A 15486-nucleotide genomic window follows, 5' to 3' on the forward strand; every position below is an offset into this window, starting at 1 on the left:
ACACACACACACACACACACACACATATGAATGACAGTATCAGGATTTTCTGACTGTAATCATTGAGTTGTGATTTTATTATTATTGCTTCAGAAATTAATAAAAATGTTCTAATAGATGGATGGGGGCTTTGACTTAACGAAGATGGGGAATTTGATCTTATTTCTAAACGCTAGAGGGCAGAGGCAGATTAGGTGCCCAGAGATATGCCCTACAACATAGTTTTTTTCCTGTGTTGCAATTAGATCACAGCCAGTTCAGTCAGATTTAGATTTGCATTAAAACTGGCAAGAAAGGATTCCATAGCCTGAACTGAAATTGGAATTCCTCCTTTCCACAAGAACCTTCTTTCGGGGTGTTTGAAATCAGTCCTTAGCCAGCCATTGTGCTTTTCTTTTTGTTTCATAGCATTATTAAAAATAAAAAGGAGTTAAATTTAACATAGTCCAATACTCAGAGCACGCTGCCGAAATGCTTTAAAAGGTTTTTCAAAATTGTATCTTATTGTCTTCTACTTGATAGCTTGTATAGTATGCAATATTGCAATTTCAAATGTAGGTTATTCTCAGCTGTATCACTAAAGAAGATTGTATTGAGCAGCAGGGTTTTAATAGGTCTGTTTGTACCCCACGAAGTGTGCTGTGCAAAAAGGTGTGTGTGTGAGAGAGAGAGAGAAGGGGGGGGGAGAGGGAAGGAGGAAGAGAGTGAGAGAGAGAGGAGGGGGAAGAATCTCCTAGTTGGTTTGTGCTGGCATGCATTCCTTCTTGGGAAGAAGAAACAAATAAACAATAAGCATATGGAAATCTTCTATTTTTTTCTTTAGGCAAAAAAGCTCATTTATTTGTCAAATCATATATAATACCAAGAACAGACATTCAATGAGATACGAATAAGATGAATGTCATATTATATAAAAGCTCTATTGTGGTAATCAAAAATTTATATACTGTATTTCTAGATGCTTTGATTTGAGTAATGTAATGTCTGGACATGTTGTGCAACCTGCATATTATAATATTGAAGCCGATATATAAAAACCAAGAGTACCTTACTTTTTATAAAAATACAGAGTTCTAAGCAATTATGGAGTTAAGAAAAGCCAAAAATTGCATGGACTGTATCTTGGAACCAATTAATAATATAAGCAATATCAGTCACTAGTAATTTTTATTTATACTCTTAAGCTACTTTTTGGAATTTCCAGGTTCATTGAGATAGCAGGGGCTATCAGCACTGGCTACTCTCTGTGTTATAAAGCAGATAATTTTTAACTTTATTTTATATGTGTCTTAACCCTAGCACAGCATAACTAATTTAATGCCAGTGCTGTGAACTATACACTGAATAGCTCTGTGTGGGCTTTGTAGTCTACAGGGATATCACATTATTAGCAATCATATCTGCTTAGGCAAAGCTGGCTTCTACAGATGGCTGCTTTCAAGTGCAAATGAACTGGTTAGACGTGTCTTGTTTAATACATACTCAAGATTCACAAATGGGTATTGATTTTTTTTTTCCAGCCAGTGTTTCTGATAGCAGTGAAAATGGATTAAATGGCATCTAGGGAATTTAAAGGAACACAGTCTCTTTTAATTAATTGTGAACTGGTAGCTAAAATACATAATATTGTAGTACTATGTCAGAATGTATTTAATTAAAAGTGATTATGCCCACTTTGTGGAAACAATAAATTTGGCCACTTTGAATGAATGAAACAGACTGTTCTGAGAATGCAGCACAATAAGCAAGTATCACCCAGTCTTTCTACCACAGAAATTATATCATTTGCTGGCCAGCAACTTAGTTCCAATGCTGGATGCCCACAAAGCTGCTATTCTGTTTTACTCTTCACTCCTTCCACTAGTTTAGCTTTCCTCAGCTGCCAGATTTATTGAGATTACACCACCCAGAATTTGGAAGAGTGCTAAATTGTCAAAGATGGCAGCAGTTATTCCTTTCTCTTGCCCCCTCCTTTTAACTGTATATAAAAGAAGAAAATGATTGGCATAGTAGAGCATGGATCGCCATGAATATATATTACCTCCTTCTCTGGGCTACTTGTGCAAAGGTCTTACTTCATCCAGATGAGCTACCTTTTCCCACTGGCTGCCACTTCAGAAAGTTGAGATGGCCCATTTTAAACATTCTGAGGATTGAAATGCAAATAATGTCAGAAATGAGGTAGGGATAAGGAAATCAAGGAATGTGCTAAAGAAAGAAGCGACACAATCCCGAAAATCTGTAGGAGACCCTGAAAACCTTGGATGGAGCGTTCAAGGAACTCCCAGATTTGGTGCTATACCAAATTGTAATGCTAAAGTGGAAGAAAAGATGAGTGTTTTGGAAAGCTACACATTAACAGTTAATTAGTATATAATTTAAATGAAAAGAAATCCAGTGAAGCTTAATGTGGGCTCAAGATACAGTGTGAGAACATGTCAGACTCTTCTATTTCTCTATTGTATGGGAAAGAACTAGTAGGGTAAAAGTATTGTTAAAAAAACCGGCCTGAATGTTAGTAATACCACATCTATCCTAGCTGCTTAGCAAAGTACATAATCAATGTCTTTCCCATAAATTGTTTTAAAAATGCCATTGAACATTGAATTGTAGAAGACTTGTTGACATCTTCCTGTTCCTATCCTTTGTAGAGATCCTATCCTTTGTACACACTCCACAAATGATTTGGATGGAGTGCTTCAGAACTTGTATGAACATCCTGCTGTTCTTTAAAGCTATTTTATCTTTTTTGGCTTTTGCACAAGCCTGAAAAAGTTGTGGTTGCTTTAAGAGTTTAATGTCAATGAGTTGGCTGCTCAAAACAGCAGCATTTATTTAGATTTTTTTTAAAAAAGTTGGGTGCTTCAATGAATAGCACAGAGGTACTATATTTGCACTTAATTATTGGTCGAAATGCTTCTTGTAAATCATTTCCAAGTGAACACATCCTTAATAATAATTTTAAAAAATTAGTTAATCACACAGCCTTGCACTCCATCCTGATCTGAATCAGCCTGGTTCCTGTTTTCTCTGAAGTTGGTCATGCAGAGTAAACCTATCAGTCCTATATAACAAATTAACTTGTAAGAAATAATGAGTATATTTTTCTGAATGGTGTGATTTATTCGTGTAACATCCTATTCTTTTTGAACGGTAGTTAGAACATAAAAACTAGGGCCCATTTGCATTTCTCTAAATGAATTATGCTGACATATTTATTCTGTTTTTTTCTCTTCTTAAATCTGACCTGTACTTTACAGAAATCTTAAGTGCTAGCATTACTTTTTTGGCTGTCTTGCTTACATCTACTTATAACAGCTTTCCTCTGTTATTTTTTTACTTCCTGATTCTTGCTGTTCATTCAGCTGTGTTGAGCACTAGAAACATGAGTGAAGGGTTGTTTGCTTCATTTGGATGCTGTACTGTTTCGGTGAGGCCAAGGGAGTGATTTTAACCAATATATTTTACTTTTCTACCTTGGATTGTGAAGTATCAAAGTTGCACATTTTTTACTACATGACTGGTTATTTCAAACTTAGTGAAAAAAAGGTTTTATGACAAAGGTTACTTGATGTCTACAGGAGATCTTCCATTTATGTAACATGGATAAGCTATTTCTCAGAATACTTGTATGGCTCCTTGGCAATTGAAGTATATATTACAGCATTTATTCTTTGTTTGTTTTTTTGGTGTACTTTACAATCACATTTCCCAACTACATAACCAAACAGAATACAGCCATTTTTTCTTGTAGTTCCTAGTTCTCTGAACCCAACTACTCTAATTGATATAAATGAGCATAGTTAGGAAATGAAGAATGTTTATGGTTATTAGATTGTATAAAACTTCATTGACGGAGATCGAAAAAAAGAAATATCTCCCTAAAATGATTTTCTAAATGGTGTTATTCTCATACTACACAGGATTGGTTCTTAGAATATAAAATGTAAACGTTGGAAGGGATCTGAGTGACTATTAGTCCACCCCATGTCCATTCCAGGAATCCACTAGTACAGCATCTCAGACAGACCCAGCCTTTGTTTAAATTTGTCCCATAAAGAAGTGATCACCAACTTCCATTATGGTATATTCCATTGCTGAACAGCTATTACAGATAGGACATTTTCCCCAATGACCTACTGAAATCTACTTCCTTGTAATTTAAACCGATTCTTTATTGTCCTGTCTAATTACCTGAATGTTTCTCCTCCATATTCTGTATGGCAGTCCTTCAGATGCCTAAAAATATGAAGTCTTGCTTTCTCTTGGTCAAATTTAATCAATGCCTCCCATCACTCTTCATAAGCTTTTCTTTCCAGGTATCTTATCATTTGAGATTTTCTTTTTGTGACATGCTGCGTTTCCTTAAATCAGGGGTCCCCAAGCCCCAGTCTGTGGACTGGCACTGGGCCACAGCATACTAGCAACCGGGCCGTGCAAACAAGTGAAGCCCCATCTGCTGGATGTAGGCAGCACACGAAACCACGCACCCTCTGGTCTGTGGAAAAATCTTTCTCCACAGAACTGGTCCCCGGTGCCCAAAAGATTGGGGGCCTCTGCCTTAATTGTTCTTCCTAATTGCAGTGCCCCAAAACTGGTGCACTCAGGCTAGCATAGCATACTAAGAATGCAAAAGTGTGGTGGCTCTTTTATTCAATAAGATAATTTTGGAAGTTTTTTAAAAAAATATCTCTTCTCTATGTGTACTTTTAATATTAAATCATAGCTATCAATGGATGGAAGTAATGGCAGTGCAGAATCCTGGTTACCATTTACCTGTACAAGTTAACTTCATGGTAGTGAATAAACAGTGATTATTTATGCCAATCAAATTCTGCTCAAATCAAGAAGTGTAAAGTTACCAAACATTTATGAGTTGTACTGAAAAAAATACCGTTTTTAAAAATAGTTATTATCGGCTCTTTATACAGACACAGTTTTAATACCATCATCTTGTTTTCTATGTCTCCTAGGCTGCTGGGAAATACAGACAACAAGGCCGAAATTACATCGTTGAAGATGGAGACATTATCTTCTTTAAGTTTAACACACCTCAGCAGCCGAAGAAAAAATAACTATTCAATCTGTTCATTATTCAGAATTAAATTCTATTACTTAAAAAAGCATATGAGTTTTTATTTAGATAGGGATATCATGGGGGGGGGGCAGGGAAGATGCAAAATGTATTTCTAACAATAAAGAATCCCCCCATATTAAATCCCTCGTGTTTGTTTTGAATTAAATCATGACACATTCACTGAATGTACAAGTTCACTTAAATGTGAACAGCTCTGCATTTCAAGTGATTAAGACTACTCCAAATTGCAGGAGCTTTTCACGAATCATATTACTCTCTTGATACTTCATTAATCTCCATCATATATGCCAAGCCTGACATGTTTGACAGTGAGGACAATGTGGCTTGCTCCTTTTTGAATCTACAGATAATGCATGTTTTACAGTACTCCAGATGTCTACACTCAATAAAACATTTGACAAAACCAGCCTCTGTGTGTTTGGGGATGTCTGTATTGACTGAATGGGGTGTGCTGAATGCGATACGGCACCTGGTGGATGCTGATTACAGAAGTTTAAGACGTGTGTATGATACAGGAAGTGGCGTTGTGGGGCAGCTACAATTGTATCTTAAGAGAAAGCCTTCTTTTGCAATCAGTTGATTAGGACGGCTTAGCAAAGTTAATGTATTTGGAGATTGTGGCTGCAGTTCACTAGAAATCTAGAAGAAATTATGTTTCTGTAGGAAACTGACTAAAAATCTGACAGAAATTATGATTTAAGTGGCTTTTGAGAGAAAGCAAACTGCTTTTGAATCCAGTTCTTGGAATACTTGAACAAAATATTCTGAATGTGACTTTCCTTGAAAACTAAATTGTAGGATTTTAACAAACTGTACTGTCCTCTGAGAATAAGGTTACAGGTCATGGACAGGGACGCTGAAAGTAATCTTGTGAAGAGAGAGGCCATGTTAGTTCCACAAATTCAATATTTCCAACAAGAATCTACAGTTGAGCAGATTTTGATGAATTGTGGGAGAACAAATTAATGAATAGGCTGTTTTGTATTCTCTTTAGCCTCTTGATCACTATTATAGTTTGTTTAGACATTTTGGAAAATAAATTCCAAGTGTTGAAATTTTAATCAGTCTTTGGACACAAAATGTAAAGGAATAAAAGTGTGCATGAAAAATCTGGGAGAAATATTTCCATGAAGCCCTGAACATTTTCATATAAGGAATATTAACAGTGACTTACAACTAGGATTAGAAGACCTAAGGTCTGAATTTTAGAGCCCTACAGTGAAAAGCATGCCTGAACAATAGAAAACGTGGAATGTGGCGACAGAGCGGGTGGCAGGAGCAGAATCCTACTAAAATGAGTGGGTGCAAGATGGTTGAGGGATTGGCTGATTAGGCATATGCTAAATTATAGATACTTCCATTCCCCCCCCCCCCCGCCAAATAAACTTCTTGTTACAAAACAACACGTGCTCCCAAGTCAGTACAGGTAGTCCTCAACTTACAGTGAGGGTTTGAAATTACAATAGCACTAAAAAGTGACTTATGACCATTTTTCACACAACCTTGCAGCAGCCTCATGGTCATGTGATCAAAATTCAGAAGCTTCTGACTCATATTTGTGATGGTTGCAGTGTCTCGGGGTCATGTGATCCCCTTTTGTGACCTGACAAGCAAAGTCAATGAAGCCAGATTCACTTAACAACCGCATTACTAACTTAACAACTGCACGATTCACTTAACTGTGACAAGAAAGCTCGTCAAAGGGCAAAATTCGCTTAGCAAGTGTCTCATTTAGCAACAGAAATCTTGGGCTCAATTGTGTTCATAAGTCAAGGACTTCATGTAGTGTACTGCTGTTACTTGTGGTCCTTGCAAGACCCTTAGAACATGCGTCCCCATCATGCTCTTCCCTTTCAAAGTAAGCATCACTCTGCAGAGTGCAGAAAAGGAAAACAAAATATTCAGCTAAAGGAAAGGAAGAGATGAGAAAGAGGAAAGGAAACATTAATACCACTCACTGTATTTCCTTGTCCTTTTCTGTCCTTGCTTTCTATTTATTATCCTTGCTTTCAGCATGTTCTTGTGTGGTTTCATATATTGCCTTAATAAGCACGCCTAATTTCAGGGTTCACCTTTAAATAGCTGTACATCTGCTTCTTCAGTGTACAACATAACGATTAGGAATCTATGTCATTTCCCCAGTGTTGGCTATGGTCCCTGAACCTTTTCCAAAGTTGCTTCTGAGCTATACTTTTTTTAATTCACAGAAGGGGGAAATTATTAAATATTATCAAATACAGGCCACTTTAGCTGACTGTGTTCAGCAGGTCAGTGGTTCAAATCTCACCGGCTCAAGGTTGACTCAGCCTTCCATCCTTCCGGGGTAGGTAAAATGAGGACCCAGATTGTTGGGGGCAATGTAAATATATATATACATTGCTTACTGGTGTACACCGCTTAGAGAGTGCTTGCACTTAAAGCGGTATATAAGTCTCATAAATAAATAAATAAATAAATAAACTATACCATTAATTTTAATTCCTGTCCACTTCCAGGCTGAAGGAAGAATATGACCCTTGGCATTTCACTGAAAGGCTGAGGATATTTTCCCAGAAAAACAGCGAACCATTGTTCTAGATCAGGGTTCTTCAGACTGGTCGATATCGACACCTCCCCCAATGGTTGATGGGACTATCCAAGGCATCAATGTTATGATTCATAATACTATTAAATACTATTATTTTTTTCGTATAATAAATGTTTGGGATTAGTGAACAATCTGAAACTTCATGAAGGGGTTGATGAGCTGAAGAGTTTTGAGACCTTTGGTCTAGATCAAAGTCCTTATTATAATATTACTGATATTGGCATCTGTGTCAGTATTACAGTTGATGCTGGGAACACTGTTCCTATTGTTTGATCACTGTAGCGGAGAAAGATGTTTATATAAAAATTGGCTCACAATAAGATGTGGTGCTTAATCAATACCCTCTCTTGTAAAGTAGGGTGTGGGTTTTTTCCCTTTCCCCTGGAAATTTAAGCCTTGCCATCATCACCCCCACAGTAAATATGGTTTCCAATGATTGTAAATTGGTGCCATGTTTAACAGAATCTGGTACAGAGGAAAAGTCACCACAATGGGAGTATTAGCTTGTGCAGTCCAAGTTCTTTTTCCTGAACTGTTGGGAAGCACAGCCCTAATATTTTGGGCACCCATAATTCAGGGCAGCAAAATCATTTGAGAAATCTTTTCATATGATCACGGGCACAAGCAAATGTGATATCTTTGGGTAGCTTTTTTTTCTCTCTTGGCGTGGGAATCCTCCAATTTAACTTCTTCCTCTAATATATTATATTCCTCTAATTTTTGTCTTTCTTGGATTGTGACTTTGGAAGCTGAGCTTATTTTAGGAACATCTCATCCTACACATTTCATGTGAGACCATGACTTTCTAAGATGTTGGAAAGCTGTTTTGTAGGGCATAGACTCTTAATTGGGTTATTTCTTACTCTGAAGTATGAAAAGGCCAGAAATGTATTTTTTTTTAGGCACTGAAGATGTAAAGTACCAACCAGAAATCAGTAGGATGCTACAGAACAGCTGAATCTGGTTTGGGGAGGGTTGTGGGTGCTGATCTGTGTTACCAGTTATGCCAATAGCCATCTCCTGATAGCAAAGTATTACATCTTTCTCCATGTTTTTCACTCAAAGCTTCCTTTCACCCTAGCTTAGTTTTATAAAATAGTTGGTTTCCAGTGTTAAGGTTCCAGATAGCTGAACAACAGTATACAGATGCCGGTAGGAAATTAGGTCATGATTTCTCTTAACCCTAACTCACTTCACAGAGTGGTGGTTGTGGGGATTTATAATGCAACAGACAGTAACAATACTTTTGCTACAAGTAAAGTATTAACGAAGTAAAATCTGATTCTTAAAATGTTTGTGGTTGGCTTTCAGAAAAAAAGCCCTATCTTCTCAGAGAGGCACTGACACACACAAGTGGGTTTTGAGAGTTGAAAAGGTAGCTGCTGTGCTGAGTAATTTTTGGATTATGGCCTAAAATAGTACATTGGTGCATCCTAATGCTACACATTCTTCTGGCATCTCCTGATTAAATTTTAAGTATTGATATGTGGAGCTTCTTTACCTAAGAAGCTGAAGGCTTCCTTGTTCAATATCTAATTTAATATGAACTGGAGGACTATTTATTCAGTAGAAGTTGGAGAAGCCACACTAATAGGTTAGATGCTTATAGCTAATTATATTTCACTGACTATTCTCCCTTCTGTTTCAGGATGTCAAAGGCCGTTCAGTTTTCTGCCATCCCATCTGTCACTTGGCCTCTCTCCCTGTGCCCACTCCTTTCTTTGCTTTGTCAGTTAAGCAACAGAAGAATAATCACTGTCTAATGCAGTCCTAAAAATAAGCTGGTTGTGAGCACATGTACAAATACATAACATGAACTCTGAATATCCATAAGCAACAAACATGGAAACAAGAAAAAATAATCAGAAAATACAATGATGACAGGTTTAATATTTCAAGTATATTAAGAAAACAAAATCCAAAGCTTTTATTTTATCCAAACTGCAATCTGTGCTCTGAGATAAAAATGTTAGCAGCTTTGGATCTGTGAAAAACTCTTCTGTTTTAAAAATCTAGGAGTTCTTCTTTCTGTCTAGAGCAGTGGTTCTCAACCTGTGGGTCGGGACCCCATTTGGGGTCGAACGACCATTTCACGGGGGTCGCCAAACAATGCAGTCCGCCATTTTTTCCCCCCTTTTCCTTAGCTGTGCTACTCCTTTTTATTCTATTGGCTTTTGAAAGCCAATAGAATAGACTCTCTTGAATAGTCTAATTCTATTGGCTTTCAAAAGCCAATAGGAATTGTTCAGGCTGTCTCTGCCCTGCTGAGCCCACCAAAAGTCCCATTCTGCAAACGGTGCTACACCAGTTAAGTAGTCCTCAACTTACGACCGGTTGAGTAGTCCTCGACTTACGACCGGTTGGGGGTCGCAGCATTAAAAAGGTTGAGAACCACTGGTCTAGAGTGCTACTTAGAATATCAATGAATTGATTTGGAGATGTGTGACAGCTCTTAACAAACCATTCGCTTGCTCAAATTTAGGCATTCATCTTTGAGGTAATACATAGACATATCCTATCGCCCCCCCCCTTCCTAGAATCAAAAAAAGTGTATTTTTTTTTATAAATAAGGGTTAAAAAAATTAAACAGCTCTGTAGAAGTTTTGCTTGTGACATAATATTTGGAGGGAATATCATGTGGTGTCTACATTTTCCTGCTTAAATGGATAGATGAGAAATAGGGAGGCAGGGTGACCAACAGTCCATCATTGCAGGTCTGACGTGGCCACAGCACAAACACAAGCAAGAAGTTCTGTTCAAATTCTGATAATGCGGAACAAAAGGTCCATTTGAGAACATTTGTTATGGCAAAATGGGCTGTAGAGGAGGTGTTCACGTGGGCACTTGATCAGTAAGTTTGCGGTTTGCTGGATTGTTTCAAGTTATAAAAGGGTCATTTTCCCTGCCGGTCCCCTGGTATATGATGGTGGCTTGTGATGATCCCTTGAATGAGGTTTTGGCAGCAACATCTCTGCAGGCCATCTCTGGATTGCATTATGGTATCCATGGCAATCATTTAAGACAGTGGTTCTCAACCTTTTTAATGCCGCGACCCCAACCGGTCATAGTCGAGGACTACTCAACCGGTTGTAAGTCGAGGACTACTCAACTGGTGCAGCACCGTTTGCAGAATGGGACTTTTGGCAGGCTCAGCAGGGCAGAGACAGCTTGGACAATTCCTATTGGCTTTTGAAAGCCAATAGAATTAGACTCTATTCAAGAGAGTCAAAAGCCAATAGAATAGTACATTGTACAATGTACTATTATATTCAAGAGTTCAAAAGCCAATAGAATAAAAGGGAGTAGCACAGCTAAGGAAAAGGGGGAAAAAATGGTGGACTGCGTTGTTTGGCGACCCCCGTGAAATGGTTGTTCGACCCCAAATGGGGTCCCGACCCACAGGTTGAGAACCACTGATTTAAGAGGTCATTTGGGAACTCTTCTTGTAAACTGATTGGATCAATTTTAATTTGTGGTACTTGAGAACATATACAGGTAGTCCTCAAGCTATGACCATAATTGAGCCCAACATTTATGTTGCTAAGTGAAATATTTGTTAAATGAGTTTGCCCCATTTTACGACTTTTTTGCCAGAGTTGTGAAGTGAATCTGGCTGTCCCGTTGACTTTGCTTGTCAGAAGGTCGGAAAAGCCAATCCCATGACCCCAGGACACAGCAACCGTCATAAATATGAACCAGTTGCCAAGCGTCCAAATTTTGATCACGTGACCATGGAGATGCTGCAGCAGTCGTAAGTGTGAGGAACAGTCATAAGTCACTTTTTACAGTGTTATAAACTTGAACGGTCACTAAATGAATTTTTGTAAGTTGAGGATTACCTGTACTGTAGGCTTATTGAAAGTAGTATATCCCTCCACATGATTTCTTCCTTACCCAATGCAGCTTGTAACTTGCAAGCCAAAACATAATTAGTGGTGTCCTAATTTATAAAAGCCTCTTTTGTTGTATAAATCACCTCCATCCACCAAATTGTTTCTGTAATGGTGCAGGGTGGAGGAGAGATCACCTGGTTATATATTTACCATAACTATTCTGTTACTACTGTGTGCTATAAAGTTGGAATAACCAAAGGCCGCTTTCTTTGGGAATCTTGCTAATTACCCACAATATTTATTCTAGTGGCTTTTAAAAGTTCTGTAATTATTATATACTGTATGTAGTTAAGATGTATTCTTGTCCACAGTTCATCTCCCTCCCCCCTCCTCTCTCTCTCTCTCCCCCCCTCCCTCCCTCCTTCCCTCCCTCCCTACTTATGCTTGCTTTTTACCTCATTTGGCCAATTAACTCCTTTAATGTTTACTGATTTTAATAAATAAACATCAAATTTTATGTTTACTGGCTCTACCAAATAGGTGTGCTTGCTCTGATCTGGAGAGAGGGATTGATTGGGAGTTGCTGATGGCAAACTAAATTGGAAATCATCCATGGTAATTTTGCATCCATCTTCGAAAGATGGCAGAATTATTACGCCTTAAGGTCTGTATCAGACAATTTTTAAATGATGTAACTTGAAAGAATTTGTTCCTTGACCTAGAAATTACTCCATACTAACCCACAAGGCCCAAGTCTGCCTTCACTCCATCGGAAACCTGTGGGGGAAATCACTCCAAAATTTGGAATTAGAACTTTTCAGTGAGAGCTGTGAATGCTTTGAAAATGATCAGGGAGAAGTACTTTATAAGCACAGCACATATTTGCTAGTCATTAAAACATGTGAATCTGAAGAAATGCTGCAATAATAAGCAGCAAGTTCACTGAAGTTAATGCAACTCTTGGAGCCTGAAAAGAGATAGGCTGCTTTAATGAATAACAGAGAGACTATATTTGTTCTTGTACAAACTCTGGAGAATTTCTTTCAAAGAATTTCTCAAGGGTGTACAACCCTCTTATCAAAATGTGGGTGATGTCCCGAACACCTTCTCCGCGACATCGCCATTATTGCTTGACTTCTCTGAACACCTGCCTCAGCTGGTAACAGGTCTGGATGAGCGATAGTAAATTTAAAATAAATCCCGGGGGAAATTGTTATTGGGATCATTAGTCCTACTCCTACAATGGACCCTATCTGAAACAAAATGGCACATATATTGTGATTGGTTTGTGGGAACAAGATGGCTTGTTACACTTTGCAAATAGGTATGGCTTTAGGGAGCATTCTGATATGAGTTTTCCATCAAGATCCTTCTTTTTCTATCTCTCCTGTTTTCCACCTGATCACAGCTGTTGTCTTAAATCTTTAGGTCTGAATGCTTTTGAATACATATCTCTTCTGGTGTAGCTGGTTATTGCTTATCTGGAGCCAAAGCTGGAACTCATGTACTCAACTCTTGAACATAGGAAGCTACTTCAAACTCATTGAACAGGGTAACCTAAAATGAATCCACAGTTCAATGAACCTTCGCCTTCTAATGTCTCCCCATTGGTTGCCATGCTGGGTGGTTATATGACATTACACAAAAATGTAAAGAATTGCCAAAACATGCCAGAATCTGGGAAATTCACCTAAAATTGGATTTTTCAAAATCACAGCTATATTGTTTATTTTTTATTAGAAATTCAATGGTGAAAAAAGTAAGGTTCCACATTTAAGCAAGAAAAAACAAATGTACGGGTATAGCATAGGGGGTACCTTGCTCAATAGTAGTAACTGTGAGAAGGATCTCAGAGTCCTAATGGACAATCATTTAAATATGAGCCAGCAGTGTGCTGCAGCTGCCAAAAAAGCCAACACAGTGCTGGGCTGCATTAACAGAGGAATAGAATCAAGATCACGTGAAGTATTAATACTACTTTACAATGCCTTGGTAAGGCCACACTTGGAATACTGTATCCAGTTTTGGTCACCACGATGTAAAAAAGATGCTGAGACTCTAGAAGGAGTACAGAGAAGAGCAACAAAGATGATTAGGGGACTGGAGGCTAAAACATATAAGGAACGGTTGCTGGAATTGGGTATGTCTAGTTTAACGAAGAGAAAGACGAGGGGGGACATGATAGCAGTGTACCAATATCTCATGGGCTGCCACAAAGAAGAGGGAGTCAAGCTATTCTCCAAGGCGCCTGAGGGCAGGACAAGAAGCAACGGATGGAAACTAATCAAGGAGAGAAGCAACTTAGAACTAAGGAGAAACTTCCTGACAGTTAGAACAATTAACCAGTGGAACAACCTGCCTCCAGAAGTGGTGAATGCTCCAACACTGGAAGTTTTTAAGAAGAGACTGGACAGCCATTTGTCCAAAATGGTGTAGGGTTCCTGCCTGAGCAGGGGATTGGACTCGATGACCTCCAAGGTCCCTTCCTTTTATTATTATTATTATTATTATTATTATTATTATTATTATTATTATTATTAATTACTACTACTACTACTACTGCTACTACTACTACTACTAGCAGTAGTAGTAGTAATAGGTTCAAAGACTTGAACCCATTAAATATTTCTGGAGTCTGTAATGGTCAAACCATTCCTTTCCCCCAGCCCTTCTACAGAAATGTATTGGTAATACAATTAAAAATACTTATATTTCTTTGAAATGACAATTGCACCATCTAATAAACTGGAAGATAGCCCAGAGTTACATTAGAACAAATAGCTAGACAAAGATTGGAGGAGGAGGAGGAGGAGCTAGTTTACCTGTCACCCATTGGAAATGTCAGATTTATTCATTTTCTTTGATATCTTCTTTGAGATTTCTTAATTCCCTGAATTAATAATCAGTGGTGTTTAAATGTACCTGCAAGTATATGATAACATCACTGATAAATGCAACAGATTGGCTTTTCTATGACAATTGGCCCATTTTCTTTTTCTTTAGGGCTCCTTAAGACAAGTGAGCCAAGGAGAAAGAGAATCAAAGGAGACCAAATCTGAAAGCCTGTGTTATTCATTGCTAAAGTAATCCGCCCGACAATGTCTCAGTATTCTATATTTTATAGCCTTTGTTGCATGGTATTAATAGTTATAATGATACTATATTAAGATGCAAACAGCATCTTATGGTAATAATCGCACAATAATAATATTAGGAGGTTGGCTATGGATGGTAAAAATTCATGTATATTTTAATGACAGCTGTTACATACAGTAGTTTCTCCAAGGTCATCTTTGTTGTCCCCTGCAGCTGCAAGGATCTAAAGTGACACTTGAAACAGTGGCAAAAATCTTTAAATACTGTGTTTGATTCAGCACACAACAATATGCAAACTGGTTCCTTTCAGGAATTTTGTCGTTTCCTCCTCCTCCTCCTCCCCCTCCTCCCCCCCCTCCCCCTCCTCCTCCTCCTCCTTTTTTAGTAAATGGAACGTGATGATGCCTTATTTGCTTTCTGATTTAGGACACTGACATTTAATCCTATGCTGCATAATGAAGGAACACCAGAAAAAGGAGAATTGGATATACTGTATATCCTGAAGAAATAATGTTATCAAATTAAAATTCCTGATGCCCGTAGTAGACATGCTTGGAAGGGAGGTGGGGAAAAAAAACATCAACCCAAATGCAAAAAGAGAGGGTGGGAAGATGCTTAGAAATGGCCTGTGATTTTTTTAAAAAATCAGCAATTTCAGGTTCCCACAAGAAAATTCCTGATGCTGTCAGTAGGCACATGTAAAAGGAAGGTTTAAAAAAAAATTCAGCCCAAATGCAAAAATGGATGGGGGAATGAGATTCAAGGTGAAATTTTAGTCTTAGAAATGGTCCTGGATTTTTTTGATTTTTTTTTTTTTAAATTGGACAATTTCAGGTGCTTGGAAAGAAAATTTTTGATGCCAGTGGTAGGTA

At 38.0% G+C, this 15486-nt stretch overlaps 1 protein-coding gene across 3 annotated transcripts in view; it reads left to right on the forward strand.

The window, feature by feature from the left end:
- The window catches only part of OLA1 (Obg like ATPase 1), a 98864-nt gene extending 93691 nt beyond the window's left edge, over positions 1-5173 (forward strand). For all 3 annotated transcript variants that reach the window (XM_039366821.1, XM_039366822.1, XM_039366820.1), the window contains exon 11: positions 4974-5173. In XM_039366821.1, the coding sequence (XP_039222755.1) occupies positions 4974-5075 (102 nt within the window). In that variant the 3' untranslated portion in view covers positions 5076-5173. The remainder of the gene's footprint in view (positions 1-4973) is intronic.
- The last annotated feature ends 10313 nt before the right edge of the window (positions 5174-15486 follow it).

Source organism: Crotalus tigris, unplaced genomic scaffold (assembly GCF_016545835.1).
Source record: "Crotalus tigris isolate CLP2741 ecotype Arizona unplaced genomic scaffold, ASM1654583v1 scf7180000020397.568083, whole genome shotgun sequence".
NCBI classification, from domain to species: domain Eukaryota; kingdom Metazoa; phylum Chordata; class Lepidosauria; order Squamata; family Viperidae; genus Crotalus; species Crotalus tigris.